Source organism: Papaver somniferum, chromosome 1 (genome assembly GCF_003573695.1).
Source record: "Papaver somniferum cultivar HN1 chromosome 1, ASM357369v1, whole genome shotgun sequence".
In the NCBI taxonomy this organism is placed as follows: Eukaryota; Viridiplantae; Streptophyta; class Magnoliopsida; order Ranunculales; family Papaveraceae; genus Papaver; species Papaver somniferum.
The window spans coordinates 208,726,917-208,750,588 of record NC_039358.1 but is presented as its reverse complement, the minus strand read 5'-3'; the positions used below and the strand labels follow the sequence as shown (position 1 = coordinate 208,750,588).

At 40.6% G+C, this 23,672-nt stretch overlaps 1 protein-coding gene across 1 annotated transcript; it reads left to right on the top strand.

Annotated features, from left to right (window-relative positions):
- The first annotated feature begins 204 nt into the window (after positions 1–204).
- On the top strand, positions 205–1,602 carry LOC113359232. The gene has a single exon (XM_026602903.1). The coding sequence runs from the start codon at positions 205–207 to the stop codon at positions 1,600–1,602; it is 1,398 nt and encodes a 465-aa protein (XP_026458688.1).
- The last annotated feature ends 22,070 nt before the right edge of the window (positions 1,603–23,672 follow it).

Sequence of the window (23,672 nt, the reverse complement as noted above, 5' to 3'; positions counted from 1 at the left end):
CTCTTTCTTGAGAAGTACTTTCCCGCATCCAAGGTAGCACAAATCAGAAAAGAGATATGTGGCATTGTTCAAAGGGCAGGTGAAACTTTGTATGAGTATTGGGAACGTTACAAGAGATTATGTCAAAGTTGTCCGCATCACCAAATCACGGAGCAACTTATCATCCAATATTTCTATTAAGGACACTTATTAAATTATATGACAATGATTGATGCCGCAAGTGGTGGAGCTTTAGTTGACAAGACACCCGCACAAGCAAGAGCTTTGATTGAGAATATGGCATCAAATTCGCAGCAATTCTCCACCCGAGCAGAAACACTTGTCAAGAAGGTTAATGAAGTTGGTGAATCTTCTCATATGGAACAAAGGATGTGTAATATGGAGAGGATGATGCAACAAATTTCTGCAGTGATTGTTCCATCACATGAAGGCAATATGGAGCACGCAACTGCGATGTACCAAAATCAGCAAAGGCCGAGGTATGATTCATACTCCAACACATACAATCCGGGTTGGCGAGATCATCTAAATTTCAGCTACGCCAACAAGCAAGCTGCAGCAAATCCTACTTTTAATCAACAAGGAGGGTACCAATTCATGCAAAGACCACAACAAGAAACTCAAGGCACAAGTGTAGATGACAAGTTTACTCTTATGATGAAAGGTATCCAAGAGATTTCGAAGTCAGTGCAAGGCTTCAACCAATTCCAGCAGAAATCCGAGATGGCTATGAGAGATGTGCAAAACCAAATTAGTCAATTGGCTAGTGATATGAATCAACTCAAAGCACAAGGGTCTGGAAAGCTTCCTTCGCAACCGTTGAACCATAAGGAGAATGTCAATGCTATTGAGCTAAGAAGTGGGAAGCAAGTTAAGCAACCGGTAACATCATCAGATGCTAATGGACCTATTTTAGAGCAACAAGAGGATGAAACAACCCCTAACAAGGCTGATTTGGTACAAAATTCTAACTCTAAACCTCTTGTTTCTACTAATGTCACTTCTCCACCTTTTCCTAGTATGTTTGCAAAGTCCAAGAAGGAGACACTATACAAGGAGATTTATGAGATCTTCAAGAACATTCAAGTGAACATACCACTCCTTGAGGCGATAAGGCAAGTTCCTCGTTACCCAAAGTTTTTGAAGGAATTGTGCACTCACAAGCACAAATTGGTTGGTAATGAAGTTGTGTATGTGGGTGAGAATGCTTCCGCGTATCTTCAAAAGAAACTTCCACCAAAGTTAAAGGATCCCGGTAGTTTCACTATACCATGTACATTTGGTAAAACCAGGTTTGATCGTGCTTTACTAGACTTAGGTGCAACTATTAATGTTATGCCTGCCTCAATATATGAATCGTTAGACATAGGTCCTCTTAAAGACACCGGTATTATTACTCAACTTGCTGATAGATCCACAACTTACCCGAAAGGGGTTGTGGAAGATGTTTTGGTGCAGGTTAACGAGCTGATTTTTCCTGCAGACTTTTATGTTCTAGATATGAGGGACGAAGATTCACCCTCGTCTACACCATTGTTGTTGGGTAGACCTTTCATGAGGACTGCTAGAACTAAAATTTATGTTATTATAAAGGCACCATAACTATGGAATTTGACGGTGAACCCATAAGTTTCAACATCTTTGAAGCTATGAGATACCCGAGTGACGTACATTCCTGTTTTTCAGTGGATGTGATTGATTATTTAGCTCAACAAACGTTTGAGTTAGATGGTGATGAGGCATTAGAGAAAGCCATAATGAAAAGTTTAGATTGTGGAAAGCATAATGACATGAAAATTGACATAGAAATGTGTGATGAGCTTAAAGAAGTCATTTTCTCTCATGCCGAATTACAAGAACTCTCACCTAGAAATGATGTTTTTTACATTTCCTTACCTTGTACTAATGAGAAACTCTTGCCATCTATTTTGCAGGCACCTGTCCTTGAATTGAAACCTCTTCTGGATCACCTCAAGTATGTTTATTTAGGTGATAAGGAAGAGTTATCGGTGATTATTGCTAGAAACCTCACCAAGGTGCAAGAAGAGAATCTTATTCGTGTGCTAAGAGAATACAAGTCTGCTATAGGATGGACCATTGCAGATATTAAGGGAATCAGCCCTTCCATGTGTATGCATCGAATACTCCTTGAGAAGGGAGCCAAACCAACTAGAGAGGCTCAACGTCGTTTGAACCCTCCGATGATGGAAGTGGTCAAGAAAGAAATCCTGAAGTTGTTGGATGTAGGGGTTATCTATCCCATATCCGATAGCAAATGGATAAGCCCTGTCCAAGTCGTTCCAAAGAAATCTGGTGTTACAGTGGTGAAAAACGAAGATAGTGACTTGGTTCCAACTAGAATTCAGACCGGTTGGAGAGTGTGTATTGACTACCGGAAGCTCAATTCTACCACCCGAAAAGACCATTTCCCTTTACCATTTATTGATCAAATGCTTGAGAGATTGGCTGGACACTCTCACTATTGTTTTATTGATGGTTTTTCAGGGTATAATCAAATTGTAATAGCTTCAGAAGATCATGAAAAGACGACATTTACTTGTCTATTTGGCACATTTGCATATAGACGTATGCCATTCGGTTTGTGTAATGCTCCTGGCACTTTCCAACGTTGTATGGTAAGTATATTTTCAGATTATGTTGCTAGCATCATAGAAGTGTTTATGGACGACTTTAGTGTGTATGACGATTCTTTTGACAAGTGCTTAGATAACCTTACACTTATACTTAAAAGATGCGTAGAAACTAATCTTGTGCTTAATTGGGAAAAATGTCATTTCATGGTGAATCACGGTATTGTGCTAGGTCATATTGTATCTTCTAGGGGATTAGAAGTGGACAAAGCTAAGATTGATGTGATTAAAAACTTACAATACCCCACAACTGTGAGGGAGGTTCGTTCTTTTCTTGGCCATGCAGGTTTTTATAGGAGGTTCATCAAGGATTTCTCCAAGATTGCAATGACCTTGTACCGACTGCTGCAAAAAGATGTGACCTTTGATTGTGATATGGAGTGCAAAAAGGCTTTTGACACCTTAAAGGAGTTGTTGACTACTGCACCCATCATCAAACCACCGGATTGGAGCAAGCCCTTTGAGTTGATGTGTGATGCTAGTGACTATGCGTGGGAGCCATGTTGGGACAGCGAGATGGTAAAGTTCCATATGCCATTTATTACGCTTCTAGAACTCTTAATTGCGCACAAATCAACTACTCAACCACTGAAAAGGAGACATTGGCCATAGTATTTGCACTTGAAAAATTCAGATCTTACTTGGTGGGTACGCAAGTGATTGTCTTCTCCGACCATGCTGCACTCCGGTACTTGCTAACAAAGAAAGATGCTAAGCCAAGGCTCATTAGGTGGATACTACTTCTTCAAGAGTTCCATCTCCAATTAAGGACAAGAAGGGAAGTGCGAATACCGTAGCGGATCATTTGAGTCTATTGATTGCCTCCGAAGAAGCAATTCCTTTGCATGATAGTTTTCCGGATGAGCAACCTTTACTGGATAACACAGCTCCATGGTACGCTGATATTGTGAACTACTTGGTGACAGGACAAGTACCCAGTACCATGTCAACTTTTCAGAAATTGAAACTCAAGAAAGTCTCCAAACAATATACATGGGATGAACCATATTTATGGAAGCATTTTGCTGACCAAATTATGCGAAGGTGCGTCCTAGACTCTTAATTTTAGTCTATTCTAAATTTTTGTCATTCATATGCTTGTGGAGGCCATTTTGGGTCCAAAAGAACGGCACTCAAGGTTCTTGAGAGTGGTTTCTATTGGCCCACTTTATTCAAAGATTCATACTTGTTTTGTAAAGCTTGTGATAGGTGCCAACGAACCGGCAATTTAGGTGCTAGAAATCAAATGCCACTAACACCAATTCTTCCCGTAGAGATAATTGATGTATGGAGTATAGATTTTATGAGACCTTTTGTGAATTCAAATGGGAATCTTTATATAGTTCTTGTTGTTGATTATGTTTCTAAATGGGTGGAGGCTAGAGCCACCAAGACTAATGATTCTCAAGTTGTTTGTGAGTTTGTGAAGGAAAAAATATTTTCTAGGTTTGGCACACCTCGAGTGGTGATTAGCGATGGAGGTTCCCATTTTTAGAGATACTTCCACGCTCTTCTCAAGAAGTACAATGTTACTCACAAAGTTGGCACTCCGTATCATCCGCAAACAAGTGGACAAGCTGAAATTTCCAACCGGGAGATTAAGTCAATTCTAGAGAAGGCGGTGAATACTACAAGGAAAGATTGGAGCTTTAGACTCAATGATGCATTATGGGCGTACCGGACAGCGTACAAAATTCCCATTGGAATGTCGCCGTTTAGGATGATTTATGGTAAACCATGCCATCTTCCCGTAGAACTTGAACACAAACCTTTTTGGGCCATCAAGATGTGCAATATGGAGTTAGATGCCGCTGGAAAACAAAGAAAACTTCAACTCAATGAATTAGAAGAAATCCGTAATGATGCATATGAAAGTTCGCGCATTTACAAGGAGAAAACTAAGGCTTTTCATGACAAGATGATTTCTCGGAAAAGTTTTTTTATAGGGAAGAAAGTTCTCTTATTTCATTCTCGTTTAAAGTTGTTTCCCGGTAAACTTAGGTCCCGATGGGTTGGACCATTTATTGTTACTAATGTGTTTTCTCATGGTGCAGTTGAGCTTTCTAGTCCCAAAATAGATAAGATTTTCAAGGTGAACGGCCATCGAGTGAAACCATACTATGAACAATTTGTGACGGAGAATGAAGAATTCATAGAATTGAGTGATCCACTCCCTCTAGAAAAGTAATTGGAGCTGAAAGTCGGGCTGACGACTTTAAACCAAGCGCTTAGAGGGAGGCAACCCGCTTGTATCATATTTCTTACCTTTCATTTTTTTTTTAGTTTTTGTTGTGTTTTATTATGCTTGCATCATATTAAGAATTCTCTGTCTTGAATCATACATTAGAGTCCATTTTTCATTGAGGACAATGTCAAGTTTAAGTGTGGGGGAAGGGTTCCATAATTTTTTTTTTTGATGTAGGCAAAACTCCGACTTTCAGAGATTTTTGAAAAATTTAGAATGAACACTAGCCTTTCTAAGTAGATGGAATTTTTTCTTGACGGTGAGGTCTATATTAACTGAGTTGGGATTAGATGCCAACTAAATAGCTAGTTTAGTGTTCATGCTCTATTTTACAAAGTAAATATGATTTGGAGTATAGGTTTTGTAGGTAGACCTCTTGTAAACCTTCACGAGACTATAACTCGTCCACTAGGGATACTTAGTGGTTCAAAGGCTTGTTACATTCCGCTAAAAGTAACCGTAGCCTCGACGACACGGAGTTGTTGTATATTAAATTAGTTTAATTTGCTCGAGGACTAGCAAAGATGAAGTGTGGGGGAATTTGATAGGGGTGTTACCCAATTTTGATAACGATTTCTTACACTTTTCTTCTTAGTTCTCTTGAAATTTTGTATATTACGCATCTTTTCTATGTTTTTAGGTACAAAGGCTTGAAGTTGTGAAAAGGAAGGAAAAGCGCCACTAATTTTATTTTCTTAAATGTTTTAGAGCAGGAAAATTCCCACGACATATGCTCCATCATAGTTTCAATTTGGAACTTTATGTGGCGGTCATGTGGCCATTTCATGAAGTGCATTTTATTCATAAAAAAAAAGGAAAAAAAAAAGAAAAAAAAAAAGAAAAAAAAAATAATAACTCAAAACTGTGAGTGAATTTCACATTATGAGAGGCACATGTGTGCTGGTGGAGGAAACAATTCAAGAAGTAGATCTATTTGCTACACAGAAAGGGGATCTAGTTCTTCATCATTTCAAGCCATGAGAGTCTACACTAATCCTTGCTGCTTGCGAGGGATCGAGATGGGTATTTGCCAGGAATCAAAAGTTATACTTGGAAACGAAAAGTAGTCGGATCTGCTGGTGTTTTGGGGTGGATTTGAGTTGCATTTCAACTTGAAATTTCAACTGAAATTGGATTGCTGTGGCTGTTATTCGAGTAACGAATGGAAGAGATACAGAGACAAGGGCTCCAGTGGTGGTTATGGACAGAAATTGGGGTTTAAATGGGATCTGTTGCTGTGGGGTATGGCAATCAGGAGGAGTAATAGATGGTACGAGTTTGCAGGCTGAACTTCTGAAATGGGTGTTGAATTGCTTACAGGGATGAGGATTGGCTCAATTCTGTGGCGATTCGGTTGAGTTTTGAGGCTGTATTGATGCTGGAAAAGCAGTGAAGTTCCTGAAAGAAATGGAGTTATGGGTTTGATTGAACTTGAATTTACAAGAATTGGAGAACTAGAGAAGGGGATTTGTTGATGCACAGAGACACTATCAATTTCTGCTCATCATGTGTCATGAAAATGCTTGAGCCATCAAGTTCTCGAGCTGAAGTGTTACTGCTGCTAAGATATGAAGACTGGTCTGGAAATGAGTTGGAGAAAGAGGAAGAAAATGTGATGTTAATTATCAATGGATCAACAAGTTTGGGAACTGATTTTGGTGGTGCTTTGAACTGAAGCTCAAGTCTTGTAAAGAAGTGCAATTCTGTGAAGGAGATGTTGGCATGAAGCTGCAGGTGGTGTTGGAATTCATGATGAAGCGAACTGAACTTCGAGACTACAAGGGTTCAAGAGAGTTCTCTGAAGCTGAGAATTGATGCTGGTGCTTGAGTAAGAAATGGAATTGGCCATAGTTCTCGACAGAGTTGGAGTATGTGTAGGTGCTGAGACAAGGAAGGGATAACAAGAGACAATAATGGTGTTGCTGTTGATACATATTACTCAATGGTGCTGTGATGCCTGTCATAGACTAAAGCTGCAGATGCCGTGAATCAGGTGGGCGTTATGTGCAGTCTTGGCAGCGAGCAAGAAAGTACCAGCTCTGTGCTAGTTATGTACAGATTTGAGCCATGGCTCTGCAGGCAGTAGTGCAGTTGTCCAGAACAGATGGGGGTAACGCTGCAATCTCAGAGTTGGAGTTTGAGAAGATAAAAAGCTAGGGGCTGATGGTGATTTGAGCTCAAGACAAGCATGGAACTGGTGGTACTCTGAGCTGAACCGCGGTCGAGTTGAAGTGTTGCTGCTGCGGGTAATGTGGTTGCTTACTGCGATGTACACGAGCAATGTTTTGAGAAGCTGAGATAGAAGGTCAATCTGTAGCAGGTCTGTCGTGGGTATTATGGGCTGTGTATGAGGGTCACTTGGCATAGGCTATGAAGGTCAGTGAATGAAGGTGCTTGTGTAGACTAATTCTCCATGGGTCCTGGTGGAAATTGGTGCAAGTCAGTGGCTCGATGGCTAAGTACAGTGGCGTGTCTGGCATTGGCTTGAACCTGACTCAGAAGCCAACAAGGTAACCTAACTTGGGTATCAATTTATCTCTATTTTGGAAGGAGTTTCTTGCAGTGAAAACAGCCAAGAAGATGTTGTCTTTGTCGTGGATTATTTAATGGATGGATGTGATTGTTGATTGTTCTGAAGTTTATATTAAACAAGGAAAGTGGGTGTTGATCAAGTCACGATTCTACAGGGCAGAGAAGATATATAAGAGAGGCGCAGAAACAGAGAAAGATACCTCTTTTATCACCAGTTTTGTGCTTGCAGCTGCTGGCAGAAATTCCCGAGAGAAAAAGCTCCATAGAACCAGTCCCTGAACCTGTTTTCTGAAGCTGCTTAGTATCTCACAGTGGTTTGTTTTCGCAATTTTTTAAGCCTTGGAACCTTATTTATTTTCAATATATTTTTGTGATTAAACTAAGAATATGAGTAGCTAATTCCATCATTGATTGTGGAGGATTTCAGAACTCCAAACATGTTTTATTAATCAAATCTTAAGCAAGTTATTCTTTCATAAAAATTCTTTTGTTGATTATCTTTTACCGTTTATATGACCATGAGGTGTTTGCTAGATATCTAAGTGCGCAATTAGGTAACTCGTTTGCAACTCTAATGCTAGTATTGAGAACTTTGATCCGTAATTGTTGGAGTAATATTTACATAAGTAGCGGTGCACTATTTGTTGCAAAGGGATTTTGCATGCAATAGTGTGTAAAAGATAACCCTAGGTTAACGTGTCGAGCTTACGTACATGTGACTAGGAACAACTTGATTCATAAATCTTAATTCAATTGTTTGAATTACACCTAGAGAGCTTATTTTGGGTGGTTCACTTAGTTAAAAACCGTTAGAGAACTTATTCTATGCGGTGATGTTTGGAGTCTAAAGATTAGTTGAACTTATAACTTGTCTTAAAGTTGTTAACAATCGAAATTTATTGAAAGTGAAACTTGTGTGATTAATAAATTGGAAGTCATATCATCAATGCTAAGGGACAGAAACACCACCGCCGTACAAATTGGAAGAATATATGAACCTTCAATAGAAGGACTCATCTCAGGCACTGAGGAGGCTTTGGCCGTTCAAACTCAATCCATGAGAGAAGCTGAGAAAAAAAAAAGACGAAGGAGGAAGAGAACCAGATAACGAAGCCGAAGAGTCTGACAAAGATCGATCCATGTCAGACGAAGACAACGAAGATGAAACGGAGGATGATTGGAGGATTTCAATTCACCAATACCTCGACAAAGGTACGTTACCAGCAGACGTCAAAGAGGCTCGGAAACTTGAATCAAAAGCAACAATGTACAGCCTTCGCGATGTGATACTGTATAGGAGGTCATTTCTTGGACCTCTGATGCGGTGCCTCTCACGAACCGAAGGAAGGAAAATACTCCACGACATACACAACGGAGATGCCGACAACCATAGCGGAAGAAGGTCCTTCGCGGTCAAAGAAAAAATGCAAGGATACTACTGGCTAAGCATGGACGAAGACTCAAAGAACGTGGCTAAGCGGTGTGAAAGATGCCAACGGTTTGCCAGGAAAATCAAAACACCAGCAACGGAGCTAAACTCGGTCATCAGCCCTTGGCCATTTGTCAAATGGGGGGTGGATATTGTCGGACCCTTGATAGAGGGAACCTCGAAAAGAAGATATCTTATTGTGGCTACAGATTATTTCACCAAATGGGTAGAAGCAAAGGCTTTGGCAAGAACAGGGATGTCTTTAAGTTCTTGTTTGAGAGAATCATATGCAGGTTCGGAATACCAGCTACCATAGTCTCTGACAATGGAAAACAGCTGCAAGGAAAGAACATCGACATGTTGTTCAATACTTTCAACATCCAGAAAAACAAGTCCACTCATATATACCCTAAGAGCAACGGGCAAGCGGAGGCGAACAACAAAACAATAGCAATGAACTTGAAGAAAAAGCTAGGAGCATACAAGAAAAGATGGTGCGAACAACTACACAACGTCCTATGGGTGTGACTACTCGTTTTCCCGTAGTCTACGTAATGCATACAGCTCAGAGAATTAGATGCTAAGTAGTATCGATACCTATGTTGAACTGATGATGCTAAGTAATAAAAGATATCAAAGATCACAACAATAACTAAGAACACAATATAATGTAAAAGCTTCTAAGTTATCATGAAACACAAGAGATTACGTGGTTCGACTTTTTTCTACGTCCACGGGGTAATGAGTGATTGCTTTGTATTAAGTATGGTGGTTACAAAGATCTTAAATGCTTCCCAAAGTAATAGAGAGAATTCAAGTTGAAGTAAATACTTAAGTTCTAAACATTAAAAAGGTATAAGCTTAAGACTAGATCTTCTCTACTAGATATTGAATGCCCTTAGTTTGTTGGTGAGGCTTGGTATTTATAGCCCCTTCTGCTCCAGGCATATCTTTGCTGCCTCTGGGTTCATCGTTTGCTGATACACCTTTCGTACCAATGGTACCTTCGTTCACCGCGTGCTTTCTCCAGTCGTATTCTGTCATCTCAGCTGACCCACGTTCCTTCGGGAACTTCCCAACCTTAGTACAGGTTGTACCTTCGTTCACCTCCAGCCTCCGCCAATCAGGTACCGCCACATCATCTCTCTTCACGTGCTTTGATTATGCGTGTAGATAAGAGATTTGTGCATTTAATGTTGATTAGATGCGTCATCTAACTCTGTCCCCTCGCCAGCTGCCCCTTCCTAGACTAGGCTTTACTTTTTCCATCATGGCCGTCAAAGTATCCCTTCTTGGGATGAGATAAAGTAGATCTGCGAAGGTATCCTCTGTTACTCAGGTTTCTCTGCATAGCGAGGGCTACACAGTTATCTTGTATGTATCCACTAAGATCGTGACACGTGCTCCGCAGAATATTGGTATTCACAATTTGCCCCTTTTCTTTTCGGATTCTACCGTTTGGTAGGATTGGAAGAAAACTTCCGTTACGCAACCATTTTTGCACGTACCGATTGGGTGGTCCCTACATGTCCTTTCATGCAATAACTTTCCCTTGAATTTAGGGACATCCAAATTTTTGGATTCTCCATCCGCCTATAAGAAGGGAATAAAGAGAAGGAATTTTCATTAACTCCTTTTCTTCTTCGAACTGTCGCTCTCCATCTCTTTCATAGAGATTTTTCTTCTGCTGCTAAATGTTCCCTTTCTCCTTCGATTCTTCAAGGATCTGGTTCAACACTTGATTGTACAAGTAAGTGGTTCTTACTCGTTGCCGTTGTTTTCATATTTCTCCATGCTCAATCCTGTATTTCCTTCTTTGATTGCTTGATGTTGCTGTTGTACTTGCATGTGAGAGTTCTAGTTATTTTTCACTTGTTCATGTTGTATGAGAACTTGAGTTTTATCCCAATACGCGTTTTGATGATGATTCTGCCATGATTGTTCTTCGTCGGCAACCTTGATTTTGGTGGTGAATGATCCTTGATTCTGCCTTATGATGAGTTTAAACCCTCTCTTTCGTTGGTTTAATAAAACCCATGCCCAAAGTATACTGGTTTTTGCCCTTTATTTGCTTTTGAAGTGGACTGTGATTTTCGTCCTCCATTGTTGATGGGATGTTCTCCCTGTTGGTGCTAGGAATTATGGGACTCCCGAAGAAGCCTACGCGTAAGGGTCAGAGGACCTCTTCGTCAACTGATCCACCTCCGCGGATGGATCATACTGATGTTACACCATCCCCCCCCCCCCCCCCCCCCCTTTGAGGACACTGAGATACCTACTGGCACTGAGATGGCTATGGTTCCTGAGGATGTTGAGGAACCCTGAGGTTGAAGAAGTTGTCGTTGAGGACCTTCCACCTCCTCCTCCTGACTATGAGCTTCAGAGGCTTCAATTGCGTGACAAGGATAGCTTCTCTCATCTGTCCATTGCTGAGATCACCAACTCTTTTCGCCTCCATAATTTCGAGATCTCCTTCTTCAATGGTCATGATGTTCTCACCGAGTCCCTTATCCGGGATTTTCCTTACGATGAGAATAACCTCCTGATTAGCGTTGGCCGCAGGTATGCTCCTCCCTTTGTTTAGTAGAAAGGATCCCTTCTACTATGACGTTTTGTCTACCAGGGATGACCCGGTGAACAAGACTCGGGTCCGAGGAGTTATGCAGTATACTGGTAACTTCTGGCGTGTCCTTCGTGAGAGATGGTACCGTAGCAAGGGTAAAACAACTCTGGAGTCTTCTGATCCCTTTGCGGAGGGGAGGTCTAAGAGAGAGGATTATACCCCTGCCAACTTCAATGCTACGTATGCTGATGCTATTCAGAAGAGTAATCTTCTTCCTTGGAGTGTTGGCCCTCGTCGTATCCATGTTACTGCTAAGCAAATCAGGGAAGGTAATAGCCTTCGTCTGTTGGAAGAGATCGATAAGACCGGTTTGACTGTCATCCCTTATTCTGCTAAGATTCCTTTACCGAAGTCTGATCGCATCCGCCTTGACCATGATGATTGCTGGGCTCGTACTCCTCTTCCTGTGGTGGGTCCTTGGGCCTACGGTTTTACTACCGCTGATCCCCACGTTCCCCGCACAACTTTTCTTTGCCTGAGAAGGATGATGGATATCTTCCTTGGGTTTTCAACCCTGCTGCTTCTCATGAGGTAACCTTCATTTTTCCGTGAAGTTTTTTGCTTTGAATGTTTTCGCTTTAGTATCTTTGTTTGATATTCTGATGGCTTTCTTTTGTAGTCTGCCCCTGCTTCGTCTGCTGGAACTGGTCCGGGTTCTACTGGTAACTCTGTGGTTACCAGGACTAGGAAGAGAAAAGCTTCGGTTGAAACAACTACACCAACACCTGCGGAGGTAAGGATGATTACGATACCTTTTTGTTTGTAAGTTTCTCAGTATCTTGCCCCTGATTCTTAGCTGACGCATGTGTTCTTTCATAGTCTTCCAAGAGAAAAGGTAAGCTGAAGACTGTTATTGATCTTGAGGCTTTGGATGAGGATCCCAAGGCTGTCGGAGAGGTACCGGATAATGAATACATGGAGGATATCGAGGACACTGGCCTCAGCCATCATTTGGATGATATTGAGGAAGATTTTTCCAAGGATATCCCCATTCCCGTTCGAGCTGGCTCAGTCGAGGGTGAGAATCTCCTTGCTGGTACTGGTGCTCAATTGGTCAAGCCTGCTAGTGTTCAAGCTCCAACTCCTACTTTTTCTTTGAAGATGCCTTCGTTTTATGCTCCTGGCGGAGCATTGCCTGCTGTCTCGGCTACTGCTGAAGTTGTTGTTGTGGCTTCCAAGAGTATTCCTTCATCTCCTGCTACCTCGCTTCGATCAAGTGGTTCGTTTGCTAAGGTTGTTACCCCAGCGGTGAGGGTTAGCAGTTCAGACTCTCAGTCGAAGAAGAAGGTTGTGATTTCACTTTCTAGCTTCTCCTTCAATGCTACGCCGACCTTGTTAGGGAGCGCTCAGTCTGTTTCTACTGCCCCTGTTAGCAAAGCTATTGGACCTCCGCCTCGTCACCAGATTGGACCAGACTGGGTAATCTTCCTTCCGCTGGTGACATGGACTTAGGTGGTGCTCAAGCCTTTCCTTCAGTTCCTAGCTCATCCACCATGTCGTCTCTTCGTCGTGGTGAGGTCTCAACAGTTGTACCCCACGTTCGTTCTCAAGCGATTGAGGAAGTTTTTGTTGAGCCTAGTCAGGGTAAGCTGCCTGAGAACTTGAGTCTTGGTAGTTATGATGATGTTATCCTCGAAGCCATTCTGCGGGACTCTAAGGGTCCTTTTTCTGCTGGGGTTGATCACCATCATCTGGGAAGTTCTTTTGAGGTAGCTTTGCAGCTAGACGTGCTATCTGCTCAGTACCGTGCGGCTAAGGACTTGTTCTTTGACCCAGATTGCCTTCGTTCTAGTCAGAGATTTTGTGAGATCCGTAGGGGTAGTATCCAAGAGATGGAGGCTTTTATGGACACCTACGCTGATTTCCTTCCTCGTCTCTCAGCATTCTCAGTAAGTAATTCCTACCTTACTGTTTTGTTTCCTGTTTTTGGTCCTTCATTCTGCTCTTATAATTCTTTGTTGCCAGCTTTGCAAGCATATCGATGTTGGTTATACCTTATTCAAGCTCTATAGAGCTAAGTGTACTCACTTGGGTGCTCTGTTGGAACGTGCTCGTCAAGAATATGTGTTTGCTATCCCGCAACAACCTTCGTCGAGTAATGTTGCTTCTGTTGCTAAGATATCTTCGTTGGAGGAAGATCTGAGGAAGACTCAGAGATCCATGTAGGCTTGTCTGCTGGCTCTTGAGAGAGATAATAATGCTGCCAAGGTTGCTGAATATGGGCGCAAAGCTGTCGATTCTGCCTTAGCTGCCGAGTCTTCTAAAGCCATAGGTTTGTTTTCATCTTTCTTTAACCTTGTCTGTATTATTGCTTGGTTGTATAGTCCTAAGACGACCTATCCTTGCCAGCTGGTGGTTATGGCGAACTTAGGAAGCTTCGGGATCAAGTATCCAGGTTATCCTCTGATGTTTGGTATTATCAGAAGAAATCAGAGAGGTTGATGAACGTGACTGTTCACAACGAGGCCCAACTTTCCCTAGAGTCTGCTCATAATGCAGATCTAGTAAAGCAGGTGGCTTTGGTTCGCAAGGAGTGTGATGAAACCCTTAAGTGGAAAGAGAGTCTTATTAAAAAACAAAATGAGGATATTACCTTAGTTGAAAGATGCCTCTCAGCCCAGGAAGTTATCCGCAAGAAGTATCACACAGACTTCGAAGATGCTTGTGCTTCCTTAGCTAAGGTTACTGTGGAACGAAATGTCCTATCTTCTGAGGTTTATTCTATTAAGAACAAACTTATCGAGGCTGGCTCCGTGTCTTCTTCCATGTATCATACATCTTTAGTAAAAAGGTTGGAAGAGTTAGAGAATGTTTACCAAGCTTTATCCTCTGAGAATGCTTCACTCTGGATTGATGTTGATGATTTCCGGACGGAACGGGATACCTGATATTAATTTTGATTGTTGTTCTAGTAATGAGGTTCAAACTCTCGGACTTGTGAAGATTAAATTTAAAGATTTAATAAATTTATATACAAAAATATTAACAAAGTGGGCGAGAGGTAACCAAGACACTAGAATCCACTATTACACATGAATGATGTCAAATATTTCATAACTCTCATTATCCTTTTAATCCTTTATTTCTTAATCCACAAATAATCAAACATATTCTCAAAAATTAATTGTATCCCTTAAGCATAGATTATCTAACCAAAGCATAACCTATCTAATTGAATCACAACTAATGAAGAAAATTATGTACACTTTTAAGAACTCTGCAAAAGCAGTGATTGAGTGAATTATAATTAAATATTAGAGAAAATGAAATAGTTACCCCATGTTCATGTGTGAATAGCTTCATCCATTTCCTTGGTTACGAGAATATTAGCCGCTCATCATGTTGGAAAACCTCTCAAAGAATTTCATTGATGCTCAAAAATGGTTTACAAATGATGAGAATATGAGAAATACAATAAAAACGGGTTTGTAACAATTATATTTGTTACAAACAAGAGAACTACGACCCTCAGTGACAAAATAAGACTGCTGCAGCTGTGTCGCAAACGCTGTAGCAAATAAGTCTGCCTGATGTACGACCCACATGTGTGAGTCGTTATTAATGTAGGAAAACGACTGCTGGTGCAGGTCCGTTCTTCGTGTTCTTCAGTGTTCTTTAATGGCAGCAGCAGGTGGTCTCTCTGCAAATTCGATTTTTTTTTAACTCTGTGGTGCTCTAAACTTCTCCCAATCTCTCCCCCTCACTTCTCTATGATCCCCTCACCCTATATATAATCAACAGCAGCAAAATATCACGCCATAACTCTCACAAATTTTCATTAAACTCGGCAGTGAAGAAAAATATTCTATGAATATTTTCTTCCATGTTTTAGCTTCTCACGTGTTTCTACAGCTGCAAAATCTCCTCATTTATCTTCTTCACGTTCCAGAGTGTTGCTAGAGTCATCATACACGAGCAGAAAACACATAAATCTTCCAAAACCCGTGAACTATTCTTCTCATGTACGGGCTGCCCTGATTCCTTGTCACGGATTTTCCAGCCTCGAAACAAACACCCATACCAGCTCTTTTATGACATATCACAACTACCCATGAAGTTTCAGCCCTTTAGTCCACCTAGAACATTTTCAAATTTCGATCGAAACATTCTCAGAGAGCTGCCACATTTTCCCCGCCAATTTTTAAGTTTCAAATGAAGAAGATGGTGTCCCCTTAACCATCTGTGGGGTGCGAATAGCATCTTCCTTTTTGGGGTGCCCCTTAGCCAAATCTGGGCTCCGTATAGCAAGTGTCCTCCGGGGGTGTTCCGAGTGATTTTTCGAGCCGATTTTTCCAACAATATTTATTTTCCAAAAATACCTAAAAATACACAAAACACCATAATAAGGACGAAAACGAGTACAAACAATACGAAACATTGAGGACAAATTAGATACATAAATGCGTCTATCAAATACCCCCAAACTTATTATTTGCTAGTCCTCGAGCAAAACTAATAAAAAAAAATAAAACCGAGTTAATCTCGGGAGGGTTTACCAGAGGTGTGCCCACAAAACCATTACTCCAGACCCTATGCAGAACCTTGGAAGGCACTAAAGAATCTCCTTGGTTGGCATACTTATTGACTACAGGAGAAAGTACCCTGATGCGAAATTCCAATTGTTGTACACGAGTTTGTACTCAAGCATACTAAAATTCATATAAAGTGACAGAGCTCTACTCAGATAGTTTCTGGACATCATAAACCGGAGTCAACCAATCACATGGATAGATTAAGAAGATGGATGTAGAGAAAAATGTGGATGATGTTGACTAAGGTGAACCTATCCTAATGGAATGAGATATTAGTATGGACTAGTATCAACACACTGGCATATACAAGGGAACCAGTGGTTGATAAACCTAACTCTAGGTCAACACAACTGGCATATACAAGGGCACCAGTGGTCGACTTTATTGAATTTATTCCGGTTGGGCTGGTGGTCTGGTCTCAATTTTTTTTTTTTTTTTATCTCAGTCACTTTATTTCACCCTAGCAATGGTAAAAAGAAAAATAAAAATAATTGATCAGGATTCTTTCGATGTTTCCATCACGAGGATATGGCGAAACTACCATTTTTTTTCCAACACCTGAGCTCTGTGCTTTTATGAATAGATTCTTTAGATGTTTCCATCTAATCAGATTGGTTCCTCAAATCCTACAACCAAAATGCTTCCATCCACTTAGATTAGTTAGTGCCAACCTTAATAAGCATAAATTTCTAGTCTCTGGAGCTTATTTATTGCAACTAAGAACTTTCTCCCATACCCCCAAACTTAAATCTAACATTGTCCTCAATGTTCTAAAGATGAAATTAAAAGAATGAACAAGGAAAAACTGTTACCAATGAAGCAAAAGAGATAAGGAAAGATATTACCGTGTCGCATGAATATTGGGTTACCACCCAAGAAGTGCTAAGTTTAAAGTCTTCAGCCAGACTAAGCAAGGATTAGTCACCACGTAGAATCATATAGTAGTATCCGGAATAACTGTGGGTCATCTGGATCAAAAAGTGTTACCCACAAGAAGAGGAAACTGCAACAGACCAAAAAGATACGGAACATACCTTGCTTAAGACAACTACATCTAGTTGTGGTTCAGGTTCAGGCTCTATAAAAGGGTCTAAATAAAAGGTTTTCATCAGTTGGATTTCCTCAAAGCTAAGATCCGGTTCAGGTATTAGAGTCTGGAAAAACTCAAGTAAGAACTTAGAAGCACATAACAACAACCTGAATAATTGGGGATCCTCTAAATCAATTAGATTTGACTCACAAAGTTGACCATAATAATGGCATTCTTAAGAAAATGTGTCGACCCTAATATCCTAAAGTAATTAGGTTCAGTCTCAAAATTTAATATCCGACACATCTGAAAATCATATGTTCCCACAATTGGAAGAAAAGTTTTTGGTGGGAAAATGAAGTCAATCTTGGTATCATAGCCTGGGTTAACCACATCAACCAGAGGATGGGTTTCTAACAACTGAGCTTCTCTATGGACATCATTAGGTTCGGAAAACATGCATGAAGATAATCTTGTAATATGGTTGAGGCATAAATGTCAAGTCCTACACGAGGGAACTTTCTAAGAGTTAAAGAACATGGAGAATGATAATCACCCCCAAACTTAGAGCTTTCTGTGTCTCTAGAAAGACTAGTCACAACTTCCCTAATTTCTAGGTCATCAGATTCCTGGAAATGGTCAATTGATTCTTCTAAGTCAGATTCATCCTCACTCATCTCTACGAGTTCATCTTCTTCGTCTAAGACTATTGTTTCTAAATCGCTAGACTCTAAAACATTATTCTCAGAATAAACTCGTTCCTCTAAATCATTATCGGCTTTGTAAACAGGAAATACTACATCGTCTAAAACGAGGGTATCTCTAGTCAGATCCTCGTCCTTTTGAATAGGTGAATAATTATTAAAATTATTTGGATTTGAACTAGAAATAATATTATCATTGTAAAGCTCAATTGGAGTAACCATTTCCTGATCACTATTCCTACATAAGTATGATTCTCCATCAACACTATCCTCATCATAATAACATGAAAAAGATCGAACCTCATCAAAACAAGTAGTGCTACCAATTCTAACCTTGTTATCTTGATTATGTAAATAACTATCTTCATTCTCAAGGGTATTATTGGATACACTGTATTGGAAATTCAAGTAATTTCGAGCAATTCTTTCGTTCGTCTCAGCTATCCGCTTGAGGTTGTCTTCTAAAGAAGGTTAACTCATTATTGTAGTTCTTTCATCTATAATTATATTATTCATCTCAGCTAACTTACGCGTCGACTCAGCTAAGTTCCTGAGGGACTCTTCTAAAGGAGTAATAGGAACAGAGGGATCATAAAAAAGACTACTTTTCAATAGTTTGATTGTATCCTCTAGAGACGAAGAACTAGTACTATAATCTTCTTGATCGTAAGACTGATGCATGTGTGGATAGTAATTGGGCTCACCAGGGTATGACCCATATCCTTCCAAAGGATGGCGTTCCCAACCACTATTCCCAACATGGTCATAGAAAGGATGATGTCCATATTCAAATTCAGGTCGATAATCATTGTATTGGCTTCTATCATACCAGTTCGACATTCTTAATTGCAAGGGAATTCTACACAATCACAACAAGGCTGACTCGACCAAATCAAACCTATAAAATCTAGCAAACAACAAGCATGATGGCTCCACTTCGATTGTTTCTAGACCAGCTTCTAATCCTTCGAAAGGAAATTCGTTACAATTTAAGCAAACCCCTCTGGAATCAATCCGAGTCAAAGTAAGTTGAATTGAGGCGAGGGAAGCTCAGTGGAGCTTTGATACCCAAGGCCTCACCGCTATCACAAGGCGGCGCAGTCACGCATTCAACTCACAGAAACCATCATGAACTTCGAAGTATGCTAAAAGAGTAACCAATATTTTTCGAACGACTTTCCTACTAAGCTCGTTACCCTATAGGTCTCGTTCTAGTCAAAATTTTAAGCTTAGGTTCGCGTTTGGTTTCGTTTTCCTAAAGCGGGCAAGAAGGAAACGGTGATGAAATCCGAGTCCTTATCTTAATTTGGCCAGGCCTTGCCCTTTACTAGGAAATTAAAACAACCGTATTCAAATCCTCAATATATTCACCTTAAGGCATACAATAAACCCGCTGACAGGGGATTCGCGGGTGTTTCGAAAGCTTACCTCCCGTACCAGACGGGCGCAGAACCGCTGAAGTCGACTCGGGCCACGACTCCTATGTCATGTGCGAACCCGAGGGGCCGAGACGATATTGTAATCGTCGTCCTTCCCTGCAAACAGTTTTATATTTAATGTACCCTTCCTTAGGGTTTAAAAAAAATAAAATAATTGTCCAAGTCCAAAGTCCAAATAAAGTGCAAAAGAAAAGAAATAAAAAAAAATAAAATAATAATTACAAAAAATGGAAGGTCTCTAAAAAAAAAAAATTTCTCTCTCTTTTTTTTTAATTTTTCTTTCGCTCTTTTTTTTGCTTTGTCTTTTCCTTCTCTTTTAGCTTTAAGCTTTGATTCCAAGTCTTTAGTATCCAACTTCAAACCTGTAATACAAAGACACACCAAAGAAACGTAAAAAGAAAAAAATAAAAAAAAAAAACTAAAAATTCTACCTAAGCACAAATCCGCGTCGGCGGCGCCAAAATGATATATTTTGATTGTTGTAGTAATGAGGTTCAAACTCTCGGACTTGTGAAGATTAAATTTAAATAATAAAATTATATACAAAAATATTAACAAAGTGGGCGAGAGGTAACCAAGACAATAGAATCCATTATTACACATGAATGATGTCAAATATTTCATAACTCTAATTATCCTTTTAGTCATTTATTTCTTAATCCACAAATAATCAAACATATTCTCAAAAATTAATTGTATCCCTTAAGCATAGATTATCTAACCAAAGCATAACCTATCTAATTGAATCACAACTAATGAAGAAAATTATTTAAACTTTTAAGAACTCTGCAAAAGCAGTGACTGAGTGAGTTATAATTAAATATTAGAGAAAATGAAATAGTTTCCCATTGTTCATGTGTGAATAGCTTCATCCATTGCCTTGGTTACGAGAGAATTAGCCGCTCATCATGTTGGAAAACCTCTCAAAGAATTTCATTGATGCTCAAAAATGGTTTACAAATGATGAGAATATGAGAAATACAATAAAAACGGGTTTGTAACAATTATATTTGTTACAAACCAGAGAACTACAACCCTCAGTGACAAAATAAGACTGCTGCAGCTTTGTCGCAAACGCTGTAGCAAATAAGTCTGCCTGATGTACGACCCACAGGTGTGAGTCGTTATTACTATAGGAAAACGACTGCTGGTGCAGGTCCGTTCTTCGTGTTCTTCAGTGTTCTTCAATGGCAGCAACAGCAACAGGTGGTCTCTCTGCAAATTCGATTTTTTTGACTCTGTGGTGCTCTAAACTTCTCCCAATATCTCCCCCTCACTTCTCTATGATCCCCTCACCCTATATATACTCAACAGCAGCAAAATATCACGCCATAACTCTCACAAATTTTCATTAAACTCGGCAGTGAAGAAAAATATTCTAAGAATATTTTCTTCCCTGTTTTAGCTTCTCACGTGTTTCTACAGCTGCAAAATCTCCTCATTTATCTTCTTCACGTTCCATAGTGTTGCTAGAGTCATCATACACGAGCAGAACACGTATAAATCTTCCAAAACCCGTGAACTATTCTTCTCATGCACGGGCTGCCCTGATTCCTTGTCACGGATTTTCCAGCCAAGTTTGATCGAAACAAACACCCATACCAGCTCTTTTATGGCATATCACAACTACCCATGAAGTTTCAGCCCTTTAGTCCACCTAGAACATCTTCAAATTTCGATCGGAACATTCTCAGAGAGCTGCCACATTTTCCCCGCCAATTTTTAAGTTTCAAATGAAGAAGATGGTGTCCCCCTAACCAGCTGTGGGGTGCGAATAACAGCTTCCTTTTTGAGGTGCCCCTTAGCCAAATCTGGGCTCCGTAAAGCAAGTGTCCTCCGGGGGTGTTCCGAATGATTTTTCGAGCCGATTTTTCCAACAATATTTATTTTCCAAAAATACCTAAAAATACACAAAACACCATAATAAGGACGAAAACGAGTACCAACAATACGAAACATTGAGGACAAATTAGACACATAAATGCGTCTATCAATACCCTCGTGGAAGATCTCGATGCCGCTGAGGTGGATCTTGCTGAGGCTCAACATAGTTTAGAAGAATCCCTTAGCCATGCAGGAGGTAGCTTAGGATACTTATTTTTCCGCAGCACCCTTCGTGTCTTTAATTCCCCCTTTTTTGCTGCTGATACCTTTCATTTCTGTAGGTCTCCAGGAGCAGCTAGTGGGTGCAAATTCCAAGATTACTCGTCTTAAGGGTCAAATATCTTCGTTGTAGATATCTCGCCAATTTGATGTTCCTGCTAAGTTTAAGGCCGAGGCGCTTCAGCATGCTAACGATCAGCTTAGTGCTCAGTTGATAGAGCTTCGTCAAAAGTCGGCTTCGGATCTGGAGGTTCAAGCTTATCAGATGAAGGTGCATTTCGAGCTTTCGGCCATTGATTATATTAACAATGCCTTTGCAGAGGCCGAGCTCCAAGCCGAAGGAGTTGTCTTTCCTCGTCTTCCTTATCCTTGATGTGTTCCGTCTCTCTTTAACTGAACTCTTTATTGTGTTATGCCCCCAGCTGAGGGGCCTTTGTTGTCTCCTTTCCTTTAAACAATACTTTGTTATGGTTTGAACCTTTGTCATCTTCAACTTTTAAGACGTGTTAGTCGTATTTTGGTAACACTATTATGGTACCTTTAGTATTGCATGAATATATATATGTAGACGTGTTATGTTTAGTTATTTGGACATTCGAGTTATCAGAAGGTGCTAAGGTATTTTTAATCTTTGGTGGAACATTAATCATCCTACCCAACTATCCTTTGTCCAGAAGGTACCGTGGTGGCGAGGGCTCCTACGTGGGTAATAATTTTCCTATAACCCTACGCGTTCAGCGCGAAGGCTGCTTTACTTCGACAAGGTATCTCTACAGGGGATATCTTACTTTTTCTTACTGCCTCATGAATGGATCTATCACTCCTAGGATCCGAGTATTGACACATGCGTAGGTGTGCCTTGCCTTGTCTCATCGTCAGTCCTGACGGAGGGTGTCTATTCTAACCCAGTTTGCATTTAATAAAAATAGACTTTTTCTTAGCAAAAAGTTTCTTTCATTGATTAGTAAGGTTTATAATACCTTTGGTCAGGGATAGAACATGGTGGGCCGTTTCCCCTTCCCTTCTTCTCCTGAGTAATAACCGTTCACTTATGGGTAGTACTTCTTTAGGTACATTTCGTTCCAAGGGTGTTGTAATACTTCACCTTTGAGGTTCCTTAGGTAATATGATCATTTCCCGGCAATGTCGTGTATGATGTAGGGACCATCCCATGTCGGAGCTAGCTTGACCCACTCCTTCTTCATTTGATATGGCGGTATCTGTCGTAGCACATATTCTTCGACTACAAAGTTCCTTGGGATAACCCGTTTGTTATATTCGCGATCTAGCCTTCGTTGATAGTTTAGCATCCTTTGCAATGCCACTTCTCTCCTTTCTTCAAGATCATTGAGATATTCTAGCATTAGGTCCGTTGTCAGGTTATTTTCCCATGCCTCCATTTTTGTTGTTGGGAGTATTATCTCCGTTGGGATGACCGCTTCGGCTCCGTAGGTTAGCAAAAACGGGGTTTCTCCCGTAGCCGCCCTTCTTGTAGTTCGGTAGGCCCAAAGGACATTGTGTAGCTTCCCGCACCATCTCTTTTTGTATGCTCCCAGCTATTTTTTCAAGTTCATTGCCATCGTCTTGTTAGTCGCCTCTGCTTGTCCATTTCTCTTAGGGTATATCGGAGTGGACTTGTTTTTCTGAATGTTGAAAGTATTGAACAACATGTCTATGTTCTTTCCTTCCAACTGCTTGCCATTGTTAGAGACTATGGCGGCTGGTATTCCAAGCCTGCAGATGATTTTCTCAAACAAGAACTTAAAGACATCTGTGTCCCTAATTCTTGCCAAATCCCTTGCTTCCACCCACTTGGTGAAGTAATCCGTAGCCACGATAAGGTATTTTCTTTTCGATGTTCCCTCTATCGAGGGTCCAACAATATCAACCCCCCATTTGACGAACGATCATGGGATGATGACTGAGTTGAGCTCCATCGCTGGTGCTTTAATCATCCTGTCAAAGCGTTGGCATCTTTCGCAGCGCTTAGCCACGTTCTTTGAATCTTCGTCCATGCTTAGCCAATAGTATCCTTGCATCTTGGCTTTGATCGCCAAGGACCTTCTTTCACTATGGTTGCCAGCTTCTCCGCCGTGTATATCATGCAGTATTTTCTTACCTTCGGTTTGTGAGAGGCGCCGCATCAGAGGTCCAAGAAATTACCTTCTATACAGTATTCGATCACGTAGGCTGTACATCGCCGCCTTTGATTCAATTATCCGAGCTTCTTTGATATCTGCCTGTAAGGTACCTTTGTCAAGGTACTGGTGAATTGGGGTTCTCAAATCATCTTCCGCTTCATCTTTGTTGCTTCCGTCTGACATGGATTGATCTTTATCGGACTCGTAAGCTTCGTTATCCAGCTCTTCTATTCCTTCGTCTTC